Source organism: Linepithema humile, chromosome 3, assembly GCF_040581485.1.
Source record: "Linepithema humile isolate Giens D197 chromosome 3, Lhum_UNIL_v1.0, whole genome shotgun sequence".
NCBI classification, from domain to species: Eukaryota; Metazoa; Arthropoda; class Insecta; order Hymenoptera; family Formicidae; genus Linepithema; species Linepithema humile.
In genome coordinates this window covers 13,837,070-13,851,597 of record NC_090130.1, presented here as the reverse complement: position 1 = coordinate 13,851,597, position 14,528 = coordinate 13,837,070, and the positions used below count along the sequence as shown (strand labels likewise).

Here is a 14,528-nt window from a genome sequence, read left to right as displayed (position 1 = left end):
ATATACGTGACAATTTTGTTAATAAAAATTGCATCCAAGAATCGCGACATATAAACTTTTTTAATTTTTGTAAATTCTATTTTTATAATTTTTCTTTACTTTACAATTTAATTATAACTAAATATTATATGATTTATTTTACGACAATTATAGGTTTTCCCAATGATAGATTTTTACAGATTTTTATATGTGCAGAGCATAAATGCAAATTTTCCCACATAGCAAAATTTCATCCTACGGATGTCCGTGGGATGTAATGTAAAGGATTTTCAGATATCCCTGGGATGTCTGTAGAAAGCCGTAGGATATCCGTAGGGCATCCGTGGGATATCCGAATGTCCGCTTTTCAGATATCCGTAGGACATCCAAAAATAAATCCCTGGGATATCCTACATATGATTAAATTAGATCCCAACAATGTCCCCTGGATATTTTTTTTTATCCAGATAAAATCCAAATAAAATTATTGAATATAGGATGGTGTTAATAATCCGATCTTATATTCGAAATCATTTTAAAACCTCATTCAATCAACAAAATGGTTGCGCAACATTATTTCATTAGTTGAATGAAATCATAAGACGATTCTAAATATAAAATTGGACTATAAATACCACCCAGAAAAATATCTATTTTAAATGTTTATTTAAAATGCCTTTAAAAAATATATTTTTTTAAAAGATTTAAACAGAAATTGTTTAGTTTTAAGTTAAGGAAGCAATAAAACAGTAATCTTAATAAGTAACGTCACTCTCTTTCTCTCTCGAAAAGTTTCATATTAATTATTATTTATATTTTAAAAATTTACGACAATCTCGCTTTAATGACACCACTATCAAGATATTATTTTATTACTATTTTTTATTACTCCTTTAAAACTAAAGAATTTTTGAAACATTTTTTCAAAATACATATTTTTTTCAAATATTTTATATAGACATTTGACATGTAAGTATCTTTATGAGCATAAAGGAAAGATTATTAGCAAAATTTCTAAAAATAAAAGCTTCTAATATATTACATTATTTTAAGAATAGACACATTTCAAAAAAGGTAAAATACGTATAAGTAATATAAATAATAGTACATTTGAAGCACATTTTATTATAAAATATGTAATTTTTTTTTTAATTTTTTATTTACTATATAATGTAAAAATAGTCACGATAAAAATAAAATTTGTATATATAAAAACGAAAACTAAAGATACGTCTTGTACATTTCAAAATTGCACTAGTCACAGTGTTAGATATAAATTAATAAACTTTTAATATTACTAAATATTATAACTTAATATGAATAATATTACATACATAATATTTTATACATAAAATTGCTAATATTATGTATAAATTATACACATGAACAAAATATAATAAAAAAGTATTGAATATTTTATTGTGCAGCATTCAGTTTTTTTATTTTTTCAGTTGCATGACGAAGCCATGATTTAATTGGTTCCGAAATTTCGTGCTCGGTAGCTTGCGGGTATTTTAATTAATTTGCGGGTATTTTAATTAATTGAACTGCACCTACAAATACGTATAAACATTTATATAACATAAATATAAACATATATCTCTCAATATATTTTTAATTTTTTTAAACTAGATGTTTAATGAATTAGATGGAAAGTTAATCTAATTTTTATAATTTAATAACTAAATCTAATGACGTTTCCGAAACACTATAATGAAGTTATTTTTCATTAAATACTTTTCGAGTTATGAGGCTTGAAAGTTACAGCATTTTGACACAAAATACAAAATATCTTGTAAAACATTCAATTTTCGGGAATCTTACCTTAATACTTTTATGCATAAAATAATGAGACGAATCAATTGATATAAAGAAAACACATTGTTGCTTTTAAGAAAAAATATGTAATTTGCAACATGCAGCTGCATATTTTTTTTTACTTGTACAAAAAATACTTGTACTTTGATACTTGAATACTTGTACTTTAATCTTAACAAATGGACGGATTAAAATTATATTTGTATGTTATATGTGTGTCTACGCATGCACACAAAATTAAATTTGTTCTCTGTTCAAATTAAGCAAAAAAATGTCTTACTAGAAAATATTTATGTAAGAAATCTTTTGCTAAATTTGAAGAAACAGCAATTTTAATGTACGTATATTTTTTTGTGCTAGAAATATCTTCAGGAAATCCTACGAATAACTATTTATTATCGATCTGTATCGTTCGGATCATTTTGATCAAAATGGGATGTCCTGCGGAGATCGTACATAAGATATTCACAGGACATGCTACACGGGATACCCTCAGGTAATCCTACGGATAACGTTTTGCTCTGGATCAAACTGGGACCATTTTGATCAAATTGGGATGTCCTGGGGAGATCTTTGCTATGTGGGAAAGTATGTCAAATTAAAGTATAAAATATTTAGAAAACTATTCAATTTTTGCCATTCTACCCTTACAATTTTTGACGACAAATATTGGGAGGAATTGATTTATATAAAAAAATTAGTGTGGTCCCATTAAAAAAATAAAGATGACCTTCAAATCTCCAGAGTCTCCATCTAAAGTAAAACTGATAAGCTCAGTAAAATAGATCATTTTAAATCCTACAACTTTTATCTGAAACATTTTTTTATAAAACTTATATTTTTCGTGATATTCTGGGATTCCCACCTTTTTTTATACTCTCTGTATAAGTGTCCTCAAAAACATTGTTATATATAAATTATTTGTATATCATTTACGAAGTCCTCGAAAACAATAATTTGTTATATATTGGGTGACAATCCAGATAATGAAAAACAAACTATAATGTATACGTCAGAAATTGATGTTACTTGCATGTATGCAGTTCTCAAAAACACTGTTATATATAAATTATTTGTATATTATTTACGAAGTCCTCAAAAACAATAATTCGTTATACATTGGGTAAAAATCGAGATAACGAAAAACAAATTGTAATGTATACATCAGAAATCGATGCTACTTGTATGTATACAGAGAAATCATTAGGTTTTTCAATGTCCTCAAAAACGTCAATTGACAAATATATATATATATGTATATATATATATATACAGGGTGAGGAAAAAGTACCGGGACACCTAAATAACTTCTGAACGGTTTGAGATATCGGATTGAAATTTACAAGGTTACAATGGTATCACACAATCTATCACATAACACCAAAAACGCCCATTTTGACACCTCCGGGTGGCGGGGGGGAAGGAGGGCAAGAAAATTTTAAATGGAATGTGGCGTCGAGTGAGGGTTCGTTTGAAAGAGCTTTTCGAGATGAGAACAACGCGATGTCGCCGAAGTCTCTACAATTTTTTTTCGCAGAGTTATGATCATTTAAACATTGAGATTTCGCAGTAGCGGAGGGCCCACGACGAGGACGTGAGAAAGACTTTCCGCGGACACGTGTGGATAAAATTGCATGTAGGAAGGCATGTGGGGTGTGCGTGCTTGCGCAGTAATTAACGACTCCAAACCACCTCTGCTGTGTGTGTGTGGGGGGGGTGTGTGTGTGTGTGTGTGTGTGTGTGTGTGTGTGTGTGTGTGTGTGTGTGTGTGTGTGTGTGTGTGTGTGTGTGTGTGTGTGTGTGTGTGTGTGTGTGTGTGTGTGTGTGTGTGTGTGTGTGTGTGTGTGTGTGTGTGTGTGTGTGTGTGTGTGTGTGTGTGTGTGTGTGTGTGTGTGTGTGTGTGTGTGTGTGTGTGTGTGTGTGTGTGTGTGTGTGTGTGTGTGTGTGTGTGCAAGACCGTCGTGGGCCCTCCGCTACTGCGAAATCTCAATGTTTAAATGATCATAACTCTGCGAAAAAAAATTGTAGAGACTTCGGCGACATCGCGTTGTTCTCATCTCGAAAACCTCTTTCAAACGAACCCTCACTCGACCCCACATTTCATTTAAAATTTTCTCGCCCTCCCTCCACCCCGCCACCCAAGGGTGTCAAAATGGGCGTTTTTGGTGTTATGTGATAGATTGTGTGATACCATTGTAACCTTGTAAATTTCAATCCGATATCTCAAACCGTTCAGAAGTTATTTAGGTGTCCCGGTACTTTTTCCTCACCCTGTATATATAATATATATATATGTATATATTTATATATTATATACAGGGTGTATAAAAAGTACCGGAACTCCAGAATATCTCTAAAAATATAAGTTTTATAAAAAAATGTTTCAGATAAAAATTGTAGGATTTAAAAAAACCTATTTATTGATCTTATTAATTTGACCTTAGATGGAGAGGCTTCGGATATTTGAAGGTCTTCATTTTTGTAAACAAAACCATCCTAATTTTTTTATATCAATCGATTCCTTGCAATATTCGGTGTAAAATGCTATAAAAATAGGATAAAAAAAACACATTGGTTTTAAAAAAAAGTATGCAGTTGCTTGTTGCAAATTACATATTTTTTCTTGAAAGCAACTATGTGTTTTCTTTATACCAATTGATTCGTCTCATTATTTTGTGCATAAAAGTATTAAGGTAAGATTTCCGAAAATTGAATGTTTTACAAGATATTTTGTATTTTATGTCAAAATGCTGTAACTTTCAAGCCTCATAACTCGAAAAGTACTTAATGAAAAATAACTTTATTATAGTGTTTTGAAAAGCTCTTGACACCAGTTATTAGATTTTGGAATCAAAAATAGGGATTTTTATTCAAAAAATTTGATTTGACCTTGAAATGACCTTGAAGGCCCTCACGGGCAAGGCCAAATCTAAGGTCACCATCGGATTGCCCGAGAAAAATCCTACAACTTTTGTCGATGTTATTTTCCTCTGTGATGCGTATTTTTCAAATTATCCAGCCGTCCCGGAACTTTTGACACACGCTGTATATATGTATATGTATATGTGTACATATATGTATTCGATACAATTTATTAAATACATATAAGTATATAAACTGTAATCTTATGTCATAATTATCTTTTTTAGTATGTGTATATGATAAGACATATGTTAATGTTTTAATTTTTTATCTTTTTTTTCATCAATGTATGCATTTTTGATTAGGATATGATTGGTGATGCAATTATGGAAGCTTGTATGCACAATAGAAATCTGAAATATATTTTTTTATTACCTTTATTATTACCCTGCCAGCACTATACGTGAAAGAGACGTTCCATTTTGGTCACAAAGTCACAAAAATATGATACGTCTTTCGCACGTTACCGCGACGTAACATACAAATAAAATTTAATTAACTATTTGTCTGATTTTCTGTACGTGATTGTTACGTAATAATGACGTAACAATTACGTTTCGAACACCAAATGAGACGTTCTTGTAACGTAACGTGCGAGAAGTTAACACGTTATAGTGACGTAATTGTCACGTACCGATGCTGGCAGGATATTACATCTATTAGATACGAATTAAGTATTACACACATTCTTCTTAAAAAATATACATTACATTAACGTTTCTATAAAAAATCGTTTTACTATGTTTCATTCCAGATAGCACAATAATATTCTGAGGATATTCTTAGAATATCAATAGTCGTATATTGCAATATACTGAGAATATTCGTAGAATATCTAAGATATTCTGAGCATATTCTCAGTATATCCAAATGTCCGCTTTTTTAATATTCTCAGTATATTCTCGTTATATCTTCAGTATATCTTCAGTATATCCTCAGTACATCCTCAGTATATCTTCAGAATATCCTCAGTATATACCCAGTATATCGACAATCTAATTCCAATACTCCGTAACTGAAACATCTAAATTTTACAAGAGACGTTTTATTTTGTTTTTTATCAATTGATAAGTATCAAATTTAAAAAAACGTATCAATTGATAGAAAACAAAATAAAATGTCTCCTGTTTTGGATTTTTCAGTTACGGGGTATTAGAATTAAAAGGTTGATATTTCGCACCGCCATTTCAAAAGAAATACAATTCCAAATTATTTTGTATTTTCAGTTATTTTTTTAGGTTAGGTTAGATACTTTTTAAATAATTAGAATAAAATTTACAGAAGCAAATATATATTTTATTTCGAATTTTTTTGGATTCTCTCCTTGGCATGTGCTAACCATCTTTTAATAGGCCCTGAGAATTCATCCTCAGTACAACTCTTGTATTTGCACCTCACCACATCTGTAATTACAGTCTAAATTAATATTTATTCAATGGTGCACTTATTCAAATTTAAACTTTTTTTTTAGATCATAAACCAGACAAGATTATTCTTATAGATTTCTTATCACTGAAAATGAATCCGCTAACAAAATTGCCTTATTACGTCACATTTTTAAGATACTTGAGTTAAAAAGTATCCAAAAATGAAAGCTAAAGGTATCATTTTCGGCACCTTTAGGTCCAATTTTCTCTAAAATGTGACGTGATAGAGCAATTTTATTAGTGGATTCGTTTTTAGCGACAAAAAATCTATAAAAATTATCTTGTCTGGTTTATGGTCTAAATACTGAAACATAATTATATCTTTCTTAAAAAATTTTACAGAGTTATATTTATTTATTTTATTCACATAGCAATTTAAATATGTGTATTCTGATTATAAATAAAGATTAGAATTATAATTGCAATTTTTAGGTTAAGTTATGTTTTGATTGTGAAGTTAAAATAATATATATAATTAAAAGGTTTTCCTGATATTACTTACCATTAATTATAAATACAATTATTATAAATATAATTATATTAATATTTTAATTTTCACACGTTACATTTGGTTAGAAACACTTGGATACACTTGGTTAGAATGAATTGTAATCTTTATCAATTTATTGAACGCTAAATTATACAGCACTCGATATACCGTCACCTATAGGAATATTACATAAATTGAATATTATATTTTAGATATGCTGAGGAGATTCTCAATATATCTGTAAACGGATATCATATTTTAGATATTCTGAGCATATTCTCAGTATATCTAACAATGGATATTGTATTTTAGATATTCTGAGCATGTTCTCAGTATATCTGAAAATGGATATTATATAGTATTTCAGATATTCTGAGGATATTCTGAAAATATTCTCGTATATTCTCCGTACATTCGTACATTTATAGAATATACTGAGAATATCATGTGCTATCTGGGATTATTTTCAAAAAAATTTTTGAAGACAGATTTGAAAAACCAGAAGTGTTGCTCGGCTTTCTAAAATGAGAAATTATTTGTTAAAAGAGAGTACTTTTAAGGTTAGGTTAAAGAATCTGTTATTCTAAGCAACCATAGCACAAAAGTGATAATAATATTTATTACTTTTACTAAAAAACTCTTAAAATCTAAACTTACCTTTGGATTAACTGCACCTTTGTATTAATTGTGGCTTAAATTGTACAGAACTATCAACGCACGTACTGAACGAAAAGTGAACGAAAGCGAAACGGAAAAGAAATTGATAGAAGTTAAATCTTGATCTATTTTCTGCTATGCATTCTGAACGCCATCTATGTACATTTTCAGTACATTTGAATATTCAGTGAACATTTATGGAATATGTAAACAATATGTTCCTACTGTTGATTTTAACATATTCTGGGTAGGTTTATAAAATATTCTTTATAAACAAGGATATTCTACAGACATATATAAATGCTTTCTTCGAGAATATTCCCATAAAAATATATTTGATGCAACATAGAATATTCATACAATATTGTGTGTTATCTGGGTATACGTGGAGACAGTGTATTCCTCTCTCCCCCCCCCCCTCTCCCCGTAGGGAGACTTTATCATAAAAAAACTATACACATAGGGTCTGGATTAAATCTCGCTTTACGTAGAAATTCGTAAGCCCATGTGGAATCTCGTTTTGCGTGAAAAGTGTACGATGATGTATTCAATAAATGTTTTTTAATAACTTTTTAATAAACAACGGGCGACGGCTAAAACCTTTTGATTGTTACTCGGAGATATGTTCTTGACAACATATGTCAAGGTCATTGACTTTTGGAGGTGCTGATCTTATGTGAATATTTACCCAAAATTGTCCAACTTTCGTCTGATTAATCTATAAAAATTATTGAGTAAATATTATTGAGTAATTATTGAGTATATTGCTAAATGATATTTTAATAACTATATGGTGGAAAATTTAAAAAAATATAAGATATTACATAACAATGCATACATTTATTTCTTATAATTTTAAATAAAATCTTGAATAATTGAGAAATTGTTGGAACTATCTTAAATATTTCGAGAACAAAGTGAGCTACCGAGGTTAGGTTTTTTTTTCAGATTGTAATGGAGGGTCACATTAAAAAAAATTGATCTTGAAGTCAAGATGAAATAAAGGTTAATTTTTTTTTTTTATGGACCCTATCAATTTTTTAAACAGATAGTGATTAAAGATAGAGGTTTTAATATGTCTACGAAGGAAAAAGATACAGTCAACTTGCCATCTTCTTTGTCATTCCGCGTTCGGATAGTTATGGCGCAATCTGTATAGAATTCAGTAGAGCCCTCTTTCGATCCTCAACGACAACATTCGACAACGTTGACAACGCTACATCGCATTTACGTTTCTACAGCCGTCACGAGAGAAGGCTCGACTAAATATCTGTGCGTGACTTGTGTTTTTTTTCTCTTTTTGGCTTATCCTTTTGCATTTGTGTCTCGCTTTCAGTGCACTTGTAAATTGTGAAGAATCACGTGCGATTATCAATTAACTGGTACTATTTCGGTATGTTACAACGGTGAATTTTTGACACATCACATAGAATTGATCTTATTTCAATTTTCTTAAAAAATTAAAAATCTTGTTTTTATATTTTCCATAAACATGTCAGAATAATTCATGGTTGTTAAAAAAATTCAGAGTATCAATTATTAATTTTCACAAAAATAGCTTTTTTGCACAAATAAGTGCGTTAAAATAATTCTTATACGTTAACATTATTATATTTATTTTAATGCGATATAGCTCTAAAATTTTTGAAATTAATTGAAATTTTACCAATTCTAGAAAACGACGGCTTTTCTTTTTAAATATTATCCTTCAATCGGTATTAGAGATTTACTAGACTTTTCGAACTTGTGCTCAAGGTCATTTGAATTCGAGAGTGTGACACGGCAATAGAGAAGATTGTGTTTGTTTAGATATTTTCGTGTCTACCGTATTATATCCTGAGGGATGGCAAATTTAAAGGTACGCGTGGATTCGCCTAAAGTGCGTTATTCGAAAGATTTCATCGAGGCAGAATACGAGTATCAAAGGACTACCGTGGTCGAAGACGATGAGAACGATGATGATACTTATACGGTAAGAACCTATCCATTGATCCATCTAGCTGTCTGAAGTATGCCGCCAATGCTTGCGCCGGCCGGTCAATATTGAGTTTGTCGTTTAAACCAGGGCCGTATAATTGGAATTAAAGCAACGCTGCTTTTATCGATTAATTTTTAATTATTAGTTCAAGTAATTATCGATTCGTCATGTGACTGTAATTAATGATAATTTTTCTGTCAAATAGTTAACATTATTTATTTTGTGTATAATTGGCATTTAAATACGTGCAATTATTTTAGACATTTATTATACATATCGATCATATTTATTATTATATATTTGAAGACATGTAAAAGAAAAAGATATGTATATATATATATATATATATATATATATATATATATATATATATATATATATATATATATATATATATATATATATACACACATTACATATATACATACATTTTGTGTGTGTTTGTGTATGTGTGTGTGCGCGTGTATGTGTGTATATCACACCAGAAAAGGTTTGAAGTAAAAATATGCTATGGGAGTGACGAACCGTGAGGTCCTTATCTCTACTGTGACACACACACACACGTACACACATAAGATGTGTAAATCCGACTGGGCAACCTCCACGTGGTACACCTTGGATAATGCTAATGCCGACAGTACTGTTACTTTCAAGTTTTATAACTCAAAAAGTACTTAATGAAAAAATACTTTATTATGGTGTTTTGAAAACGTCTCGACTTCAGCTATAAGAATGTGTAATAAAAAATAAAGATTTTTATGTTGATCTTGACCGGGTATTTCAAGGTCATCGAAGGCACAAATAAATATTACCAACTAATTTGTTTGAGCCCTACTATTTTTGTTTGAAACATTTTCCCAATAAACCAGTACCTTCTGAGATAATTGGCCGTTCCGGAACTTTTACTACTGTATATAAAATTTTGGATAATTTTTATTTTCCTCAAACGTTTTAATATGTTTTTTACGTTCTTTTACACATTTCAAAGCAATTACATAGTATTAGTTATGTAATAGATTTACTTCAAATCATAAAAAATTATATATACTAAAAATTAAAAAGAATATCATGGTAATACATTTAAGCATTTGAAGTAATAAAGTAATTTTCTGACATAAAATATGAAATATTTAACAAATTGCTTTTTGATTATCTTACTTTAATACTTTTAATCAAAATAACAATAACTTTAATAATTTTATTCAAAATAACGACAACAAATTTAAGTAAAAAAATTTTTTTATGTTGCTATTTTTAAAAAAGTTTTACCTTATAGGTATATCTTTAGAAAAAAAAACGTATTTTTATGTCCTTTATTTGAAAAAAAATAGCTATAATTCAGTCCAGCTATTAAAATCACTATATGTAGAGTATAAATATAGAGTATGGTAAAGAAAAAAAATAGTACATATGGAATTTCAATTATATATATTTCGAGGGAAATATCAAATATTATATGCATTTGTTTTACAGATGGAGGCGTTTCTTAGAAATTTCGAATTTCAGATCAATTCAAATTTTAAATAGTACTATATACATTTTTTAATGTAATCGATTCTTTTTATTATTCTGTGTATAAAAATATTAGGGTATGATACTTGAAAAATAAATAATTTAGGAGATTTTTCGATTTTTTCATAACATATTTTCTAGTTGAAATTTGTTATTAAACCAACCTAACTAAAATCTATCATGAATACTATTTAAGAAATTATCGTAAGCACAACACAAAGATAAGTAAATAAACACAAGAGTAATAGTTTTTTTATTGTAATGCATGTATATTATAATCTTTAATACACAGAGCTAGCGAAATGGCAGAATATTTTCCATCTCAAGTTTCCAACGGCAATACAGTAGACTGTGGAATTTGATGTTGGTAACTGGTGTGTTTGCTGACATGGATTTTCAGCCATATCTCTTAAACTGTAAATAAAGATATCACATTTTGTAGAGTTGTAAAAAGTTTTATAGTATATTCTTGCTTTAATAATTTTATTGTAATCATTTGTGAATGTCTGGCTATTTTTTTTTTTGACATAATCTTGCTGTCACGTAATAATTATTATTAAAATCTAAGTAATCACGTGCACTATTTCTGTAAAAGAATAACCAGTTATTTTATTAATTGTTATAGATGACATTTAAGAAGAGACTAACTCCTATTATTAAGACAGTAAAGTGTTTAATTATTTACATTTGTGTTGTGTTAAAAGTATATTGTGTTTACGAAAATCTCTCTGCTGATATGCTAGATTCCAGTTAATTCGATTTAATAATGAACATCAAATATAATGAAAAGTACTAATATATAAAGATAATATACATACTAATATATTATAAAAATATACTATAATCAAAATATCTCCTTTTAAATATCTTATCGTAATATTGTTATAAATAGAATAATAAAAAAATTGATTTATATATACGTTAAAAAAAGTATATAGTTCTACATCTAAAAAATGAAAACAAATACATGCAATAATTCATATTTTTCTCGATAAATACTAATACTAATTTATAGATTATAATTTTTCATCTTGTATATACCATACAAGATGTCTCATTTTAAATGACATGTTTAAATATTTCTAGAATGAGGCACTTTTAAGAAAATAGTTTTGGATAAAAGTTGTACGGTTGTCAGAAAGACATAAAATAATAATCTTAGTTTGACTTTGAGTTTTTCCACCAAGACTATGCCAAAATCAACTTGAATTTTTCAAATTGCACTTATATATTTTTTAGCATTTAAAAAAATTATATTTTTTCTAAATTTAATAACGCATAGAAAGTATAACGTTGCATAAGATATATAAGATGCATATTGCATAATATCTTGCATAAAGAAAACTTTAGAAAAACATTTTTTGGTCACTCAAAATTGATATTGATGTGACAAAAATCTGATTGCTTTGGATTTTTTATTTTGAGTTTCTATGTCTTCATATTTTACAAACTTTTTCTGGGTATATGTTGTTTAATTTTATTGATTAAATATTTATATAACAATAAATTTTCCATTTCTGTTAATATAATATTGATAATTATTTATAATTTTATTATTTACAAAATTTTGCATATGCAATTTTTTTAAAACAAAATATTCTATTTTAATAATTTGTTAAGCGACATATTTTGAAAATAAGCTAAATAAAGTTAATACAAAATTGTTTTTTTTATTTTTAGATTTAGAGTAAAACTCTTCTCTACTCATTGTCAGTATTTTTAACTTTTTGAATTACATAACACTATTTTTTCAATCTTTTCTTATTCGCATTTTTTTTCGTTACAGTTTTAATTTACAATAGACTGTAAGCCATGGCCGTGGATATATTAACGTTACACATTATTATCAACTATCTTTTCTTTTTTATGAGTATATTGCATTTTTCTCTCATGTTGCTTGACTTTGATGACTAGAAGAAAAGTTTCTATACATCTTTGAATTTAAAAAAATTAACTTTTTAAAAATATAAAAAAATTTTATACGATACAAAGTTTATAAATTAAAAAAATTTTAAGTTGACCTTGATTTAGCTTTAATAGAAAAAGTTAAAGTTAAACTGAGGTCACTATTTTATGTTTATTATATATATAATATTTCATTATATATATAATGGAATATTTAGTTATTTTTCAACATAATTACTATAGTTATCATTTATTTAGCCTGGGTATAAGCTGTTTTTATATTACGATGTTAAAGAAAATCATATTTTTACATGCAATCAGACAATGTGTTAACTTCATAGTATTTATTTTTTGCTCTGCAATATTCAACTTTCGAGTTCTGCATTAGCTGACGTGATGTTATTTGATCATAGTATTCAGTATACAAAAAATGTAAAATTCATTACATCGCAGAAACGAAATTCCAAATTGATAGAATTTGTATGACGTCTGTCATTCGAAAAGTTCTCTAAGAAACCCGTCTAACACGGCTAAATTCGAGCCAAAAAATCTAGAAAAAATATATGTTACACATTAGTGCAAAAGTAAGTTTACGTGTTTTTACATTTCTTCGAAAAATCAAATTTTTGGAGGTGCGCATCCAATGAGCATTCTCATTTGATCAATAGTGCATATTATGTCTATTAAGATGCTCACTGTTGGTAAATTGTGCTTTATCAGAAAAAAACATATTTTGCAAAAATGAATCATCTGCCATGGCATCACGCATCCACTCGCAAAATATTATACGACGCTCATAATTAGCTTCCAAAAGTTCTTGAGTCAAAATAAAATAATACGGATAAATATTTTGTTCTTTCAGAATTTTGTATTGAAGATCATGTAACTCCAGCTGTGTTTGCTAACTCGCATTAACTGACATGTGGATTTACTTCAATTGTCGCGGAAATGTTGACACTGTTATTATTAATTAATCATTGGTTTTGCTTTTTGTCTTTTAATTGCACTTAATTGACCATGCACAACGATTTTTTAGACGAACAAACGCTATACGCGATTTTTGAATACCATAACGTTCTAAAAATAGTTGCACTGCACATCGATAATTTTTCTCACGTTATCTCAGAATTAGTAACATATCAACTTCCACGTTAAATCGAGCCATGCTTTTCGAGATTGATAGCGTGAAAACCAGCTTAAAACTGACTAAATACATAAATTTGTATTTACGTTTTCCGATAAATGTGTATATGTTTATGTTTTTCCGGTTAATATCAAGTACTCTAGAGTCATATTCTAGGACTTTGTTTTTATTTTTGTTTTCATTATAAACGCAAACTTGTCAGTGGAGTCTAATTAAATGAATGAAAACGTTATAAGTTTGAATGTTTAGATAAATAATATAATTTTAGATAAAAACATTTGTCAAACAAATGTTCCAGATAAAATTTACTTGTTTTTTTCCATAAAATCCAAATATATAACATTTTAATATCATAATTTTAATATTTAATATCATAATAAATTTTATTTTAATATTATAATAAAAGATTCCATTTGAAATTATGAAGTAACCCCTGCCACCCCTTGAAGAGGGAGCGGGAGTGACTTTATGCGTATGTAGTTAGAAAGGTCCCTCATAATACATAAAACTTTCTCATGAAAAACTTTTGATTCGACAAATATTTTTAAAGTTATTGGTGTATGGTATATGTGGACCACTCTCATAGAGGATGTCCCATTTTATTTTAAATAGTCAAATATCTGGAAATCACGGGATTAAAAAACATGTTTTGTACAAACGTTTTATGACTTCGAGGAGGACATAAGATGGTGCCAT

General features: G+C 28.3%; 1 protein-coding gene and 1 long non-coding RNA gene across 4 annotated transcripts in view; one reads left to right on the top strand and one right to left on the bottom strand.

Annotated features, from left to right (window-relative positions):
- Positions 1-881: 881 nt before the first annotated feature.
- On the bottom strand, positions 882-7,717 carry LOC105677880 (uncharacterized). Its single transcript, XR_010889361.1, has 4 exons — positions 7,294-7,717; positions 6,649-7,155; positions 4,687-6,122; positions 882-1,532 (listed from the first exon to the last, which is right to left on the bottom strand). It is a non-coding gene; the product is annotated as an uncharacterized lncRNA (long non-coding RNA).
- Positions 7,718-8,458: 741 nt separating this feature from the next.
- The window catches only part of Inos (Inositol-3-phosphate synthase), a 170,333-nt gene continuing 164,263 nt past the window's right edge, over positions 8,459-14,528 (top strand). The window contains exons 1-2 of one of the 3 annotated variants that reach the window (XM_067352062.1): positions 8,459-8,565; positions 9,103-9,265. In XM_067352062.1, coding sequence (XP_067208163.1) covers positions 9,137-9,265 — 129 coding nt within the window. In that variant the 5' untranslated portion in view covers positions 8,459-8,565; positions 9,103-9,136. Of the gene's footprint in view, positions 8,687-9,048; positions 9,266-14,528 lie in introns of all 3 variants that reach the window. The other 2 variants (XM_067352060.1, XM_067352061.1) reach the window with 2 other exon arrangements.